The sequence below is a fragment of the Elephas maximus genome, chromosome 9 (genome assembly GCF_024166365.1).
Source record: "Elephas maximus indicus isolate mEleMax1 chromosome 9, mEleMax1 primary haplotype, whole genome shotgun sequence".
In the NCBI taxonomy this organism is placed as follows: Eukaryota; Metazoa; Chordata; class Mammalia; order Proboscidea; family Elephantidae; genus Elephas; species Elephas maximus.
This window is the reverse complement of record NC_064827.1, coordinates 82,007,322-82,022,613: the sequence shown is the minus strand read 5'-3', so window position 1 is coordinate 82,022,613 and position 15,292 is coordinate 82,007,322. Positions and strand designations below refer to the sequence as shown.

At 50.0% G+C, this 15,292-nt stretch overlaps 1 protein-coding gene across 3 annotated transcripts in view; it reads right to left on the bottom strand.

The window, feature by feature from the left end:
* Positions 1–15,292, bottom strand: part of LAMC3 (laminin subunit gamma 3) — an 80,890-nt gene that overhangs the window by 21,047 nt on the left and 44,551 nt on the right. For 2 of the 3 annotated variants that reach the window (XM_049896163.1, XM_049896162.1), the window contains exons 12-21: positions 11,723–11,941; positions 9,523–9,711; positions 8,461–8,706; positions 7,329–7,482; positions 6,538–6,680; positions 5,750–5,928; positions 3,576–3,717; positions 2,361–2,566; positions 1,839–1,915; positions 309–443 (exon numbers count right to left, since the gene is read on the bottom strand). In XM_049896163.1, coding sequence (XP_049752120.1) covers positions 309–443; positions 1,839–1,915; positions 2,361–2,566; positions 3,576–3,717; positions 5,750–5,928; positions 6,538–6,680; positions 7,329–7,482; positions 8,461–8,706; positions 9,523–9,711; positions 11,723–11,941 — 1,690 coding nt within the window. The remainder of the gene's footprint in view (positions 1–308; positions 444–1,838; positions 1,916–2,360; positions 2,567–3,575; positions 3,718–5,749; positions 5,929–6,537; positions 6,681–7,328; positions 7,483–8,460; positions 8,707–9,522; positions 9,712–11,722; positions 11,942–15,292) is intronic. The other variant, XM_049896164.1, reaches the window with a different exon arrangement.

The window sequence follows — 15,292 nt, the reverse complement described above, 5'->3', positions numbered from 1 at the left end:
ATGTTGCAAAGGGGAGAAAAAGGGGTCCACTGCTCTAGACCCTCCTGGTACAGTTCTTGTCCCCTTGTTCCAGAAGCTGAGCTGCATTCTCCAAGCATGAGAGGGCTCCTGTAACTCACCACCAAGAGGGCCCAAGATCCCATGGTTCAACCCTGAGTGGAATGCAGCCCCAGGCACCCCAACTAAACACCAACAGCATCAAGATGCAGGGAAGGAAGATGGTTCTAGAACCAGCAGCCTCTGGCCAGGCCCTGTAAGATCCCGGAGGCCAAACCCCAGTTTCTGCACCCACCTAAGGGAGGTCTCACCTGTCCTCCAGTTCCCGCTGAGTCTCCATGGCCATTCTACCCTCCACCAGATTCCAGAGGAGCGTGTAACTGGTGTTGGAGGCAAGCAGGGCCCTTTGAGCAGTGGCCTTGATCTTGATGGCGGTATCCCAGTGGCTGTGTGAAAATATCCACCTGACCATCATCGGGAATTCACAAAGAAGGAGGTCTAGGGTCTAAACCTACAATCCTGTCTGTATGGGCCTCTTGCCATCCCCTTCTCGGCCTCTCTGCCTGACACACAGGGAGAGCTTAATAGGAAGGGGGACACATACCCCCGTCCCTGTAATTATGATTAATGCCTGATGATTAATAATGATTAATAGGGTTTTGGGTTTTTTTTTCACCTGTAAAGTCATCCCAGTTTGGACAATGAATTATATGATCACCCTAGTAAAGACAGAATAAAAGAATGAGTGGTTATGACAGCCTGGGTTTGAATCCTGGTTCTATCACTTACAAACTGTGTGTTCTTAAGCAAGCAACCTAACTAACTTCTCTGAGCCTGTTTTCTCATACGTCTGACCTAAATGAGTCTAAGATCCCACAGTACAGCTAAAGGGGACAACTTCTGCAGACCTTGTGCTTTTAGAGTCTCGAGCTGCTTTTTAAAAGGCAGTGGGTGAAACAATCCAGATGTCCACCACCTGGTGAATGGATAAACAAAGTGTGGTACTATGCATAACAATGGAATATTATTTGGCCATAAAAAGGGAATGAAGTTCTGATTCCTGCTACAATATGAGTGAAACTTGCAAACATTATGCTAAATGAAGGAAGCCAATCACAAAAGACATTATGATTCCATTTATATGAAAGGTCCAGAACAAACCCATAGAGACAGAAAGTAGATTACTTGTTCCCTAAGGCTGCTAGGGAGGAGCCCTGGTGGTGCAGTGAGAAATTTCTTGGCTGCTAACCAAAAGGTCAGCAGTTCGAATCCACCAGCTGCTCTTTGGAAACCCTATGGGGCAATTCTTCTCTGTCTGTAGGGTTGCTATGAGTCAGAATTTACTCGACAGAAACAAGTTTGGTTTGGTTTTGGTTTTTAGGACTGCTGGGGGGCTGGGGGGAAAATGAGGAGGAAAATGGGGAACGACTGCTAATGAGAATGGGGATCTCTTTTGGAGTAATAAAAATGTTATAAAACTGTGATGGTCGTACAACTCTGAATATACTTAAAAGCCTTTGAATTGTGTATTTTAAATGGGTAAATTGTACGGTATGTGAATTCTATCTCAACAAAACTGTTATAAAAAAAGGCAGTCAACCTAGGCTTGCTTCCCCCACCTCAGGCAGTCTCTGGGCTCACGCTACCTCCACACACCTTTCCTTCCCATGACTGGTGACATTTCCCTCTACCAGGAAGCTCTTCTAATCATCTGATTCCACTCCTGGAGTGGGGGCCCATGTGGGCTAGCCCCGCCCCTGGAGCCCCCTGGAGAAGGGCTCTAGCTCCCTAGAAGATTGTGTGAGCAAGACCTCACCACACCCTGGGACCTTAGGGCTCACCTCCTGGCTAGAGCTCGGGCCTCTGTGGCCAGCTGGCTCCAGTTGGTAAGCTGACCGGGCCCTTCCTGAGGAATCACCTTTAGAGAAAAAAAGGAAAAGAGAAGGAAATTGATGGCCCATCCCTGAAGGGCTCTGGGCCAAACTGGACAGCATCAGTCATTTTATAAATGGAATGGAATATTTTTTAATTTTATAAATGCACAAAGCCAGTGCCAAAGTCAGCATCCAGTGAGCGGGGTGCACATAATGACAATGCCACTGACCGCTCACTGAGGACTCACTGTCAACCCAGAATGTGCCTCATTCTGTGCAAAGTTTACCTCCCAGAATCAACAAGGAGGAGCCACTGTATAATCCCCATTTTGCAGATGAGGAACTTGAGCCTTAGGCAAGGGGAAAGGTATGCCCAAGGTAACCAGATCAACAGCAGCACTGGGCAAGGACCTAGTCTCTCACTGCCCTGTCCAGAGTCCCTTCCATTGGCCAAGCTCAGTGGTGAGTGGTAGGGGGCCCCTGGGGTACCAGAGATGAGAGAACGGTGGCTGCGTGCAGAATCTCCTCCTCCGAGGACTCCAGCACCGCTGCAAGATCAGCCAGCTGGACGCAGGTCTTCTCAGCTCTGGCCTGGGCACAGCAGGCACTCCTGCTCAGCACCTGCAGCTGCTCCCGGGCAGCCTTCACAGAACCCTTGAGGTCTGTCATCTGCTCCAGAAAGGCTTCCCGGGACCCTGGAGGAAGCCCACAGCCCAGAGGTCACAGAGTGCTCTAGATTTTACACTGAAGACGCCACCCTCCTTAGCCCCATTGCCTGCCCTGAGCACCACGAATTTCAAAGCCAAAGCCTCCACATTTTACAGATGAAGACAGTGAGGCCTAGAGAAGGCAACCCATGACCCAAGCTCCTGAAGTAAGTCAACCACAGATGAGGGACTGGAAGGAACCAAGGCCTTCTAGGGCCACCACAAAAATTTCTTGAACCTGGGACAGCAAGGAAAACTCTGCCTCCAGTTAATTTTGTAATTTGCAACATGGCTAACTAACATCTAGGCATTTTAAAGATCGTTCCCTATTTTGAAACTATTCTTGCTGACAGGTGCTCACCTCACCTGTGACTGGCTATTAAAGGTGTACAGGTGCTTACAACACATTTCAGTAAAGAATCAATTCCCTTTTGCATACCTCTAAATTTCAATGGTCCAGGGCAAAATTGCAACCACTTGGCTTTAGTTATAATTCTCTTTCCCTTTTTTTTTTTTTTTTTATTTACTCATTTATATTCTACATGCTGAGCACTGTGCAGGGGATATGGCAGTGAGCGAAACAGCTAACAATCAAGGCGGTGGGTCTCTACCTATTCAGCACCTGGGACAGAGCCTCAATAATCATTTATTGGATGACAGAATAAATGAATGAATCCAGCCCCTGGCCTTACTGATCTTACACTCTTGTTGGAGCAATGGGGCTGGAGGATAGAAGCTATGGGCAAAGACTGGCATTCACAAAGCTACAAGTACGACTGGGCTAGGGACGTGAAGGAGAGGTCCATGGGGTAACAGGACTGTATCACCAGGGGCGCCCACTAGCCAAGAAGATGAGGCTAGCTTCCTAACCAAGCAAGCAGGAGGCCAGGGCCCTCAAAGCATCCAGGCAAGATGAGACTGAAGGGTTCCCTAGGGAAGCCTGAACCACCAGCCCTTTCCTTTTCCTCCTGGTCTTCTGGTCACTCTCCTGCCATACCTTGCACCAGGTGATGGCCCTGGTAGACATCTCCCTGTGGGGCCTCTCCCTGAAGAACATCCAGTGGTTCCCAAGGGATGCCACAGCTTGGCCCCTGCAGCCACCCCTCCATCAGGGTCAGCCTGGCCTTCAGCTTGGCAGCCTAGAGGCGAAAGGGAAGGGAGTGTGAGGCTGGGGACCTGGAAGTTCTGCCTGGACATGCGCCCCAGCTTCTGCCTGGCCTGCCTTCCCCAGGGGCTCCCTTTTCCAAATTCTACCCTGGACTTCAAAGCTAAGGTCACACCACACCTCCGAGAACAATGCCTGCCCACCTGCCGTAGCTGGCCCTTCCCATGCTCATGGCACTGTTGACATTCAGCCGTCCATATCTCTGTCCTAGTGAGGGAGGGCTGAAGGGAGCAATGGGAACAGAAGCTCCTGAGGATTTCTCCCCGTACCTGACACACAGCAGGTGCTATGTTGGACCCTTGCTGGTTGAGCAAGTATGGTCTGCAACGTCTCCTAGCACTGGTCTTTAATCATATGAACAAGAGCTGCATTTATGGGGCTCTTGCTAAGAGACAGCTGTGGTACAAATGCCTGCCACTTTGTAGCAACCCTAAGTGGCAGGGACCACAAGTCCCGAGCCCTCTGTTCTACTCAAAGTCTAAAATGCTTTGAAAACCTCATGGCTTTCTACTCTTTACAAGATGACAACAATCTGACCTGACCTGAACTCATCTAGAAGTAAAGTCTGTTTTGAAAAAGATTACTGTGGCCTTTTTTTACCCGCTTGATGTGAACATTCATCTGTTCTCCCACAGAAACATCAATGAGTTTGATTATGGGGGAACCCTGCTGGGGGTGTGAGGGTGAATTTTATGTGTCAACTTGGCTAGGCTGTGGTGCCCAGTTGTTTGGCCAAACACTAGTCTAGATGCTGCTGTGAAGGTATTTTGTAGATGTGATTAACATACACACAATCAGGTGACCCTAAGTAAAGGACATTGCCCTTGATGATATAGGTGGACTTCATCCAGTCAGTTGAAGGCCTTAAGAGCAAAAACTGAGGAATTCTGTGTCAAGACTGTAGCATAGATGCTATGGATTAAATAAAAATATGTTTTGAATTCCTTACCCTTGTTACTGTGGAAGAGACCCTATTTAGAAACAGAGTTTTAATTTGTTATGTTGATAAGGGCATACCAGTATAGGATGGATCCTAAGCCTAATCACTTCTTAGTTGTAAAAAGACACAAAGACACACACACACACACACACACACGGGGGAAGACAGACGCCACATGAGGACCCATCTACAAGCAATGATTGCCAGCAGTCACTAGAAACTAGAAGAGAGGGCCACAGAAGGAAATGATACAGCCAAGGCCCTGATTTGGACGTTTAACCTTCAGAACTGTGAGAAAAGAAATTGCTGTCCTTGAAAGCCACCCAGTTGTGGTATTTCTGTTACTGCAGCACTAGGAAGCCAAGACAAGAGATACCTTCTAGAGTTTCCAGCCTGCTGCTTGACCTACAGAGTTTAGACTTGCCAGCCCCAATAACTGTGTGAACAAGTTCCTTAAAATTAATCTCTCTCTCTCAATCTATACATATGTATACACACATATACATATAATAAAGTATATATGTCTATTATATACATGTATAACCCGCTGCTGTCGAGTTGATTCCGACTCACAGCGACCCTACAACTATTACCAGTTTTAGAATAGAGCAGCAACTCTGAGGCTTACCAAGGCTGTCACCTAACAACTAATGAGGCTAGTGGGGAGGAGGGGTAATCTAAACCTAGCACCCCTGACCCCTGCACCACACCCCTCCCCACAATTCTACTTGTGCCCCAGAAGTGGCATCGCCCTCCTCTTGACCCTCCCCATGAAGAAGTTATCAATGGTCACATTCCCACTGAACCTGAGAAACCCAGAGACCGGGACCCACAGAGGCATGGAAGGGCATGTGCCAAGAGGTGCCTTTTTCCCACCCTCCCAGGTAAAGGGGAAGGGCAGAGTGAGAGGTTGAGCTGGGCTGGAACAGGCCAGGGGTCTGGCTGGGCCTAGGAGGAGGTGGAGTGGACTCAGATCTGGTGCTCGCTGGGGCTCCGTCACTGTGTGTTGGTGAATGGGAAGGCGGAGCTGGGTGAGCCTAGGGTGGGAAAGGGTAAGGGGACTCACCTCCTCCTTCACCAGGATGTAGCAGGACGGGCACTCCTGGCAGTGCAAGCCACCGCCCGTGAGGAAGAAGTTGTCCTGGCAGCGGTCACACTTGTAGCCTACGAAGCCAGGCCTGCACACACACGTGCTGTTCTCATAGCACTGGATGGAGGCAGCGCCCAGCGGGGAGCACTTGCAGGCTGTGGGGGCCATGGCAGGGCCGCTGGGTGATGTGGGCTCTGCAGAGGTCTGGCTGGCACCTCCCAGAGACCCCCTGCATCGTCTGGGTTGCTCCTCTAAATTCTCATATCCGGCAGCTCCCCAGAACCCTCTGGGTAGCCTCAAATACAGATTCCTGCCCCTCCTGGGAGATTCCATTTCAAAAGATGGGAGGTGAGGACTAACAACCTAGCCTTATTTAAATACTCCCTGTGGTGGGAGAGAGGAGGGGACATCTGAGGACCAGCCAGATTCAGGAAGTGCCAATGCAGGCCAGCTGTACAAATGAGGAAACTGAGGCCCAGAGAGGGGGCATGATGGTTCCGGGCACACAGGGATTGCGCAGGAAGTCTGGAGCTAGATGCCCAGGCCACCATGAGGATGATGCCATTCTTCCCAGGCCTTGGGCCTTACTCGCTCTGCTCATGGCTGTTCCCAGGAGACCCACTTGGAGTCTAACCTTTCCCTCTCCTGCTGCACAGTCCTCTTCCCCTCAGTCCTCTGCTCAGAAACCTTCAGGCCTCAACTTCCATGCAGCCTCCCTCCTGCCCTCTGGAGCTAGAGCAGCCCAGAAGGACCCAGCTCCTTACCCCGGCAGCCCTTGGCGGAGAAGCCGAAGAAACCCTGCTGGCATATGTCACAGGCCTGGCCCCCCACGCCTGGTCGGCACGGACACTGCCCAGTCTTTGGGTGGCACTGGTCCTCCTGGGAGCCCAGCGGGTGGCACTTGCAGCTGTGATAAGGGATAGAGCCGGGGTCTGAGGCGAGCTCTGGGCTGCCTCACAGCTGGCAAGGGGCCTTCAGACCACGGCCCTCTGCTGACCGAGCCCGTTTTAATGGTGGTGCACGTGAAGTGATTTTCCCCAAGCCATGCTCTGGGGAACACAAGGTACTTGCAAAAAAAAAGGTTTTATGAATGAGTCTGTCCTGGACTACACCCCTTTGTTGGAGAGTCAAAATGCAATCAGCATATTAAAGGCTCTGAGCAGTCCTGCAAGGAAGAAACCTGTTTGCTTCACTTGGCATTTCCCTGGAGTCCTCTGCTGTGCCCTGAAGGCACTTGTCCAAGGTGCTATTGTGGCCAAAAAGGCAGCCCAGTGACGATGGTCACTGAGAAGGGAATCAGAGGTCAAACCAGCCACCTGTCCACCTGGATATCCCTTAGAGCTGCTCTTGGCTGGAATCCTGGGCTGGCAGGGGCTTGAGTTTGACCCCAAGGGACTGTCCCTTTGTTCCCCTTTGGTGAAGGGCACAGTGTCCCTGGCAGCGGGTTTGGGACAACCCATTCCAAATCAGGCTCCTCCCTGGATGCTCCTTGGCTCCTTCTTCCAGCCTAGCAGACACCCAGGTGCAGGGGCACCCATAGCCTCACCCCACCTACCTCCGGCAGCCCCTCCTGGGCTGAAGGTCATAGAAGCCAGGGCTGCAGTGGCTGCAATCCCGTCCAGTCACATGAGGCAGGCAAGAGCACTGGCCGGTCACTGGGTCGCAGGGTGGCTGCTCACTGACCGAGCCCCCCAGGGTGCAGCTACAGGCTGGGGAGGCGGGAAAGAGTATTGGGGAAGAAGGCAGATCATCAGCTGAGCCCTTGGGGGTCCAACAGAGGTACAGACGCTGGGAGAGCCCACAGAGATGCCTCCCATTCAAACCATCTGCTAAGTTCTTTCTGGAAGAAGGTTCTAGGGCAGAGCACACATCTAAACTCAGTTGCTATGTCCTTGAAGAAATGGCCTAGAATACTTGTGGCAGGATGGCCCTTCCCAGCTGCCCTCAGCCCTCACAGGCAGGAGAGAAGGCCAGAGACTCCCAGTGCCCCCCCTCACCCTCAGCCCTGGCTCGGTCAGGGATCACAGGCAGACCCTCTGCAGCCACTGCTTTGAGTCATGTGACCCAAGGGCAGCATCTAGTTCTGGGCCAGTACAGCATTTCCAGAAGGGGGTTCCATAAAACAAGAGGTCAGCAGGATGCCAACAGATGTTATGTGAAAAAAGGGTTCAGGGAGCAAATAAGTTTGGGGTGAATGCTAAGTGTCTGCCCTGCAGGACTTCTGAGAGCCTTCCAGAGGCTGAGGGGTGCTACGGCTCTGAGAAGGGTGCAGAGGTCTCAGTGGTAAACCAGCAGGTGGGGAGGAGGGAAGAGGAAGAGTGTCCTGAGGGATAGGGCACAGCTTGACTAGAAGCCCAGGGAATCCCAGGACCAAATATGATGAGGGCCTCTGTCTGGGATTGTCTTATGTGTTAACCGTGGAGCGTGAGATAAGTGTTAAATTATCAAGGAAGGAAAGAAAGTCACAAGATCACAGTTTATAAGATTTCAAGATTGAAAGAGATCTTGGAGAAGAGCAAAGCCTTATATTTCCTGAATGTGGAAATACAGGCAGTAAATAACCTGCCTGGGGTTGTACAGCCTCCCGGAGGGTTCCCTGGTCACTGTCTCTGGTCCCTGAGCCAGGGCAGGGGATGGGGGCCCACCATGCTCCACCCACCCCCGTGGCCCCGGGCATGGATACTCACGCACACACTTGTCTGCAGGCCGAGGGGCCAGGGCGCTCCCGTAGAAGCCCTCTTGACAGTGCTCACAGTGTGCCCCTGTCGTGTTGTGGAGGCAGCGCAGACAGCGGCCAGACAGGGGGTCACAATTGCCCACGGCGTTGGGGTCTATGTTCTCGCTGCACTGGCACTGCTGGCAGGGCTTGGGGGGCCCAGAGAGCCCCAGTGGGTCCCCAAAAAAGCCATCATCACAGACCTCACAGCGGCGCCCTGGGGAAGGAGAAGGCTGTGTGTGGAGGCAGCAGGTGCAGGGGCTGGTTATGGAAATGGAGGGGCAGTACAGTGGTAGGGTGGGGAGCAGGGCCCCAGCGGTGGAACTTGCTCCCATCTCCCAGCCCTGCCAGGCTGCTGGGAACTGCTTCTAGAGGGGGTCCCCTGGGAAGCTGGGCGCCAGGCAGTATCAATTCAATGGGCTGCTCTGATGCAGCCACAGGCACAAAATGTAAACCAGACGTCTAGGATGTCCCCGAGCTCCGGAGCGGGACTGAAGAGTGGGAAAAGACTTGGGAGGGGGTATATCTGTTTCACACACTACCTGATGACTTTTTTTAAAGCTGAAAGTTTAATCAGAGGTTTTCTACCTTAACTGGAGATTGGAAGCATCTAGGGAAGCTGTTAGGAATACAGGATCCTGGGCTCTGTCTCAAGCTACTAAGTCAGGCTCTATGCGACAGGGACCCATCTATGCGACAGGGACCCAACGTGGGTATTTTTAAAAGCTCATCTATGAGCTCGTTCTAAGGCATGACCATGTGGAGGACCACAGGGCCATGGTTTGTTTTTTAGGCCCCAGCAGTGTGCCTGGGTCCAAAGGTCACAGCTAGATGTGGTCAACGGTTTAAGCAGCCCAGGGCCCTTGGCTATAGGACTCAAGTGCCCCTAGAGGTCAGGCCTACCACCTATAAGCAGGGCCCACCCCCACCTGGCACACCCCAGACACGGGACCCACCCCTAGAGCCTGGTAGAAGCAAGGTATCAGGGCTTGGTCAACCCATGGGCCAGGGTTCCTGGGTACAAGCCACTCACCTCTCTGGCCTGGGGGGCAGTGGGTACACACCACCTCCCTGCTCTCTGGGATTGTCGCACAGGCCGACTGCCCAGGGCATGGACAGGGCTGGCAATCGTCGGCTTGGCCTGTGAAGGGGTTGCCATAGAAACCTGGCAGGCAGCGCTCACAGGATGGGCCCTCAGTGTGGTGGCCACACAAGCAGGTCCCTGAAGGGTATGACAGGCACCTGGTTACCAGCGCCTGAGCCCAGAACACCCCCGAGACAGCAGGCAGTGTGGGAGAGGGAGACTCCTACTCCTCCAGTATCTTGGTGGTGAGGTCATGGGGTGCATCCCAGGCAGACCTGGGAGGGGAACCCTTCCAAGGTGGAGGCAGGGTGGACCCAGGGATGAAAAGCCCAGGCCTGGAGCCAGACCACCTTCACATCCACTACTTACTATGTGAACCTGGGCAAATTGTCTAAGGCTTCTGGATCTCAGTGTCCTCACCTACCAAATGGATATAAGAACTAGACTGACTGCAAAGAAAGGGTTTTTGTCAGCATTCAGTGAGAGCATTCATTCAAAGTGCCTTTCATAGTCTCCAGCACACAAAATTACTATTATTGTCATCATTAGTATCTTGTATTCCAAAATGTATAACTGAATCCACAGTCAACAATGTTGGATTGGGGAGCCTCCTCCAGACTCGATTAGTGATGTCTGCCACAGGCAGGAGAAGGGAAGAGGCTCCACACCTTGCATGTGGTTGCCCTCCCTGGTTGGGTCTGCTGACTCCCGGGTTATGGTCCTTTCCACTGCCCTCAGCTCCATTGTTGACCCCAAGAAAAGCTGAGCAGGCATTTCCCTTCTAAGAGAGATCACATCTGCTCAAGGAGAGCCTCCCGCATCCTGGTGTGAGATGCCCATGAAGTAAGGGTACAAAGAAGCCTGCATGCCAGCCCCTGTTCAAAACCTTCCAACTGCAAGGCCTTGGGCAAGGTTTCCTGAGTTTCCTCAGCTGCAAGAGGGAACAACAGTAGTAGCTGGTTGTGAACAGTCAGCCTGGGAGTCCACAGATTTGTGGGAGGAGAAGCTCTGCCACCTACTGGCCATGGGACCTCTCTACACCTTACTCTGTCACCTGTACAATGGGACAACTATGGTCCCAGCACACCCAGGGGTTTTTTCGGGATTCAATGATGCATTATATGAAAAGGTACCTAATACATGGAGGAATACGGTGACATTATTTTATTAGTGTTGTCTATAGTGATCGCTCACACGTGCACAAAGCATCACTGCATACATCCACCAGTTTGGATTTCCCAATAGTCCTGTAAGGGAGGGACTTGCACTGTCTGCATTTTCCAGGTGAAGACCCTAAGTCTTACCCAGATAGTGATGGCTGAGCTTTGAGGCAAACCAGGTCTGTTTCAGAGCCTGGGTTCTTGACCTCTTGGTGGCCTTACTGTTATTATCCCCATTGTACAGGCTCAAGGAAGGGAGTGACTTCTCCAATGCCACAAGCCAGTAAGCAGTGGGGGTGGCAGGTCTCTGGCTCTATGTGATCCCTGTGTGCTGTGTGACCCTCACGAGAGCCCTCCTGCCATCACCTGGCCCCTTTCTCACAGCATCCCCCTGCATGGCAGGATCCCCCAAGGTCTTTTTCTGGTCTGTCCTGGGACCTTCCCTAGTGGGGGGACAGAGGGTGGACTCACAACACGCAGCCTACAGAGGGCTCAGCTTAAGACTCTAAGCTGATGCTACTGGGCAGCATCTGTAAACGAGGAGAATAACAGTAGCCAATAGGGGCAGAGTGGAGATTCAGTGAGAAGCTGTGTGCCCAGCTCTTCCCACAGTGCCTGAAATTCAGCAAGGGCCTATCCACCTGGTCATTACACTCTTAGCTGGGTTAAGAAGTAATTTTCTTGATCTTTGAGAGCTTCAACATTGGAATGATAATTATCTTAGGCCACAGAGTCATGTGAGGAGTTGAGATCCAGCATACGAAGTCCTAAGCACAGAGCCTGACACCTAAATAAATTCCAGTTACCACTTTTATAGGAATATAAGATGCCCAGGCAGCAGCTCGAGGGTGGTCCAGTGCCTGTGCTTCCCCACAGCTTCACAAACACTCCAGTGCCCATGCAGGCTGACCCTGTCCAGGTCAGTACCCATCTTGCAATTCTGGATGTAGCCCAGGTGGCTTTAAGATGGGGGTGCTGGGGTGGCTCACCTGTGTTGGGGTCACAGGTACCATGCTGGTTGCAGGTACAGGGGACACAGTTGGAATAGGGACCCCCCATTGGTGTCTCTCTCTTGTATCCTGGAGCACAAGATTCACAGAACTGGCCCACATACCCCTTGGGACATGAGCAAGTCTCCACCCAGGAGGCTGGGGGGAAACGTCCCTGCTGGGCTGACGTGAGCCGGACCTCAGTCAGGACCACTTGGCCTGTAGGGGGAGAAAAGAGAGAGGGTAAGAGTTACATGTGCATGTTTTTCCCCCAAACTTTCCCATTCACAGGTGTACCAGGCAAAGGGTTACTGCCCCACATATATAAAGGCAGACTATGAATCAATTGCAATTAAAAAATAAAAACAGTCTAGGGCAATGGAGACAAATAGGTAATTTTCAGAACAAGAAATAGATATGGTGGAGAATCTTGTAAAAAGACATCTTCTCTCACAGGTAATCAAAGATACGTAAATTAAAACTATTTGTACAATGGCATATTACTCTGCCATAAAGAGAAATGAAGTCTTGATACATGCTGCAACATAGATGAACCTTGAAAACATGCTGAGTGAAATGAGTCAATCACAAAAGGACAAATACTGTATGATATCACTAATATGAAATACTTAGAAGAAGTAAAGGTCTAGAGATTAGCGCTTAGTAGTGGCTACCAGGTGCAGGAGGGATGCAGAACCGGGGAATCATTGTTTTTAGGTAGCATAGAGTTTTTGTTTCTGGGGATGGAAAATTTGGCAATGGATGTCAGTGATGGTGGCACACATGACTGATGTGGTTGGTTTTACTGAACTGTATGTACATGTGAAAAATGCTGAACTGTAAAATGTTGTGTTCTTTATACTTTTATAACAACAACAAAAAAAAACTATAATGATAGCATTTACAGCCTTCACACTGGGGAACACCATAAAGCTCAGTTACAGTGAAACATGAAAGTCTGGGAAATTCACACATGTGCATGTATTAATATAAATTGGGAGGTAATAATAGAATAGTAATAAAGTAATAGAAGAGTAGCTTCTCTCAGGCCGACCTTCCCACAGATGGCAACTATAAACTCTGGACAAAATATAAAAACAACTGTCTGTAAACACTGGGGAGCAACCAGAAGCAGGCAGATAAAGGAGGAAGGTTGACACCTGGAAGAAGGGAGCAGCACTGGGCGATTTTCTGGTTTTTATGACTTTTAGCCAGAGGGAAGGCTCCAGACTGCACCATGTAGAATGGATAAAACTTAGAAACCCACAGTCTGACTGGATTGAAGACCCAGTAACAGAGATTGGGTGACTACAACAGCTAGAAAGTTGGGGAAGAAATTCCAGAAAGGAGAGAGCAAGAGATGGGGAGCCCCCAAACTCTGTATACAAACTCTACCCAAATCTCTGGCTGACTTCTGAATCACGTATGTACAAGACAAACTCCAAGCAGTTCAGCTAAGCCTAAAAGAACTGAACAGAAATTTTTGCTGCTTTCTATTCAGGGGCGATAAAGTCTACAGTAATTTAGTCAGATGTTGTATTGTACAGTTTGTCATTTTCAGTCAGAGGTTGTATTGTGCAGCGTATCGTTCATAATGACCAGGATACAATCCAAAATTATGTGACATACAAAGAAACACGAAAAAGCCACTCATACTTAAGGAACCCTGAGATGACCCAGATGTTGGAATTAGCAGACAAGGATTTTGAAGCAGCTATTATAACACACTTCAGGGACTTAAGAAGATATATGCTGTAATGAATGAAAAAAAAATCTCAGCAAGGAAATAGGAACTATAAAAAGGAATCCCACGGTTCTCCAAAGAAGATACACAAATAGCAAACAAGTACATGGAAAGATGCTCAACATCATTGGGCATTAAAACCAAGCCTGTTGCCATTGAGTCAATTCTGACTCATAGCAATCCTGTAGGAACCCCGTAGGACAGCTAGAACTGCCCCATAGGGTTTCCAAGGAGCGGCTGGTGGATTTGAACTGCTGACCCTTTTTTGGTTAGCAGCCATGTTCTTAACCATTACGCCACCAGGTAAATGCAAATCAAAACCACACTGAGATATCACTTCACCCCTACTAACCAAAACCAAATTCATTGTCATCGAGTTGATCCTGGCTCACCCCTACTAAAACCAAACCCATCGAGTCAATTCCGACTCATAGCGACCCTATAGGACAGAGTAGAACCATCCCACAGAGTTTCCAAGGAGTGCCTGGTGGACTCGAACTGCCGACCCTTTGGTTAGCAGCCGTAGCACTTAACCACTATGCCACCAGGGTTTCCTCACCCCTACTAGGACGTCTATAATCAAAAAAACAGAAAATAAGTGTTGGCAAGAATGTGTAGAAGTTGGAACCCTCATACGTTGCTGGTGGGAATGTAAACTGGTGCAGCCACTGTGAGAAAACTTGTACACAAATATTCATATCAGCACGAGTCACGATAGCCAAAAGGTGGAAACAGATCAAGTGTCCACCAAATTGATGAATGGATGAACAAAATGTGGTATACCCATTCAACGGAATATGATTCAGCAGTAAAGAGAAATGAACTTCTGATACATGCTATGACATGAATGAACCTTGAAAACATCATGCTGACAACAGACAACTCCTGAGGGAGCAGGAGACCAATGGGATACAGACCCCAAATTCCCATAAAAAGACCATACTTAATGGTATGACTGCGACTAGAGGAATCCCGGAGGCAATGGTCCCCAGACCTTCTGATGGCACAGGACAGGAACCATCCCCGAAGACAACTCATCAGACATGAAAAGGACTGGTCAGTGGGGGGGAGAGAGATGCTGATGAAGAGTGAGTTAATTAAATCAGGTGGACACTGGAGAGTGTGTTGGCAACTCTTGACTGGAGGGGGGAGGGGAAGATAGAGAGAGAGGGAAGACGGCAAAATTGGCATGAAACGAGAGACTGAAAGGGCTGACTCAATAGGGGGAGAGCAAGTGGGAGAAGGGAGTAAGATGTATGTAAACCTACATGTGACAGACTGATTGGAATGGTAAATGTTCACTTGAAGCTTAATAAAAATTAATTAAAAAAAAAAAGACCAGACTTAATGGTCTGACTGAGACTAGAAGGACCCCAGAGGTCACGGTCCCCAGATCTTCTGTTAGCCCAAGACAGGAACCATTTCCAAAGCCAGCTCTTCAGACAGGGATTGGACTGGGCTATCAGACAGAAAGTGGTGTAGTGGTTAAGTGCTACAGCTACTAACCAAAGGGTCGGCAGTTCAAATCCACCAGGCGCTCCTTGGAAACTCTATGGGGCAGTTCTACTCTGCCGTATAGGGTTGCTATGAGTCGGAATCGACTTGACAGCACTGGATTTTTTGGTATAAGACAGAAAAGGATACTGGTGAGGAGTGAGCTTCTTGGATCAAGTAGACACATGAGACTATGTATGCAATTCCTGTCTGAAGGGGAGATGTGAAGGTCGAGGGGGACAGAAGCTGGCTGAATGGACATGGAAATACAGGGTGGAAAGAAGGATTGTGCTGTCTCATTAGCAGGAGAGCAACTAGGAGTATACAGCAAG